The 1684-nt window shown below is 34.1% G+C and overlaps 1 protein-coding gene across 1 annotated transcript; it reads left to right on the top strand.

The window, feature by feature from the left end:
* Positions 1-776: 776 nt before the first annotated feature.
* On the top strand, positions 777-1154 carry LOC136795392 (uncharacterized; the record flags this gene model as incomplete). The annotated part of the gene is made up of 1 exon (XM_067045797.1): positions 777-1154. A coding segment is annotated over exon 1 (378 nt), but the record flags the coding sequence as incomplete, so codon positions are not given.
* Positions 1155-1684: the final 530 nt, after the last annotated feature.

The following is a 1684-nucleotide window of genomic DNA, read 5'->3' as shown; positions in this document are numbered from 1 at the left end:
ACATAAAAATGATAGACATAAGTGAAATTTATTAATTACAATTTTAACTCTCAGGGCGTTCTGAAGGCTACTATAATTTATAAGCTAGATCAGTACAATGTGAATTCATCAATAGTGATAAAACTAATAATTCAATTAACAAATACTAAAATGCCAATTAAAGTAAAAAAAAATTAAATAATTTAAAAAAAAATGAAAGGACATTGAAGTGCATAATAATGCTACAAACTTATAATTGGTGAATTAATATAATAAAGGGAATAAAATGATTGCGAATATCATTTGCAAAAACACAATTCATGACGAACATATCTGATGCACCACAGTGCCTTAAGATAAATAACGACACAATGTTGAAAACGGGTTGCTTTAGATATCTCGGAGAATTTGTATCCAACAAAACCAAAGAAGGAATAACAACAGACAATTTCCGATTTCCGAAAGGTAGTACACCACCTACTGAATATAGAAGTAGGTTCTCACGTCTTTGTCAAAATATTCCGAATCCTTTTTTATATATACTGATGGATCAAAATCTGACGAATCTACAGCATCCTCTTTCATCACAAACAACTCAACCCATAAAATAAAACTGCATACATTATGCAGTGTATATACAGCTGAATTACATGCAATAGCCTCAGCACTCCACTTCTCCATGACAGTAACGAATACTAACATAGTTATCATTACCGGACTCTTTAAGTTCACTAAAAGCCATGAAGATCATTTACCCGGAACACCCGGTGATCATAAAAATTCACAATTATACCAACATGCTTGAAAACTTGGGAAAAACTGTTTTCTTTATATGGGTGCCGGGTCACGTGGGGATCACTGGAAATGAACTGGCGGACATTGCAGCTAAACAAGCACTTGATCTGCCAGGTCAGGGCACGGCCATTCTGACACCACAAGAAATAAGTCTTCCAATGAAAAATGAGATATCATCTAGTTGGCAAGCCATGTGGGATGAAACCCCGCCAAGCAAATTAAATACTATCAAAAAACCCACTAAACCATGGACCACATCAAACCGTTCCAATCGCAGGGAGGAGGTAGCTATTCCCAGATTGAGAATAGGTCATACGAGTTTAACTCATAGATATCTGATCAGTATGCAGCCACCGCCAAAATGTCAATACTACAACAGTGTACTTATGATCAGTCACATATTTGAGAAATGTCCTTTTTATTCTGCGAACTTGAGTAGATTGGGAGTAGGACCGAGTGTATCGGATGCTCTGAATGATGACCAGAAGAACGTGGAAATGGTCTTAGTTTTCTTAAAAAGAAATGGCCTTTTGAATAAGATTTAAATCAGAAAATCTGTTATACGTAATAAAAAATACCAAAAGAAATAATTATTTCATTTTTTTTTCGAAATTATTTAAAGAGAAAAATAAAGTGAAATAGAATTATAAATATAAATGAAACAGAATTATAAAGCACGAAACATGGGCGTTGATGACCTCAGGGTTTTACGTCCTAAAGCCCCAGACAACAACAACAACAACAACAGACAATAGAGTACGAAGAATGAAAGAATTGTATTGCATTACTAGAAATATATGTAACAAGAAATCTATATCCTGGAACACGAAATTGGGACATTTTCAAGCAGTAGTTAGACCCATAATACTTTTGCATCTGAAACACTTAATCTAAATAGAATTGGGAATCT

This window comes from Halyomorpha halys, unplaced genomic scaffold (assembly GCF_000696795.3).
Source record: "Halyomorpha halys isolate HHAL.00 unplaced genomic scaffold, Hhal_1.1 Scaffold2811.1, whole genome shotgun sequence".
In the NCBI taxonomy this organism is placed as follows: domain Eukaryota; kingdom Metazoa; phylum Arthropoda; class Insecta; order Hemiptera; family Pentatomidae; genus Halyomorpha; species Halyomorpha halys.
This window is presented reverse-complemented; position numbering and strand designations above follow the sequence as displayed.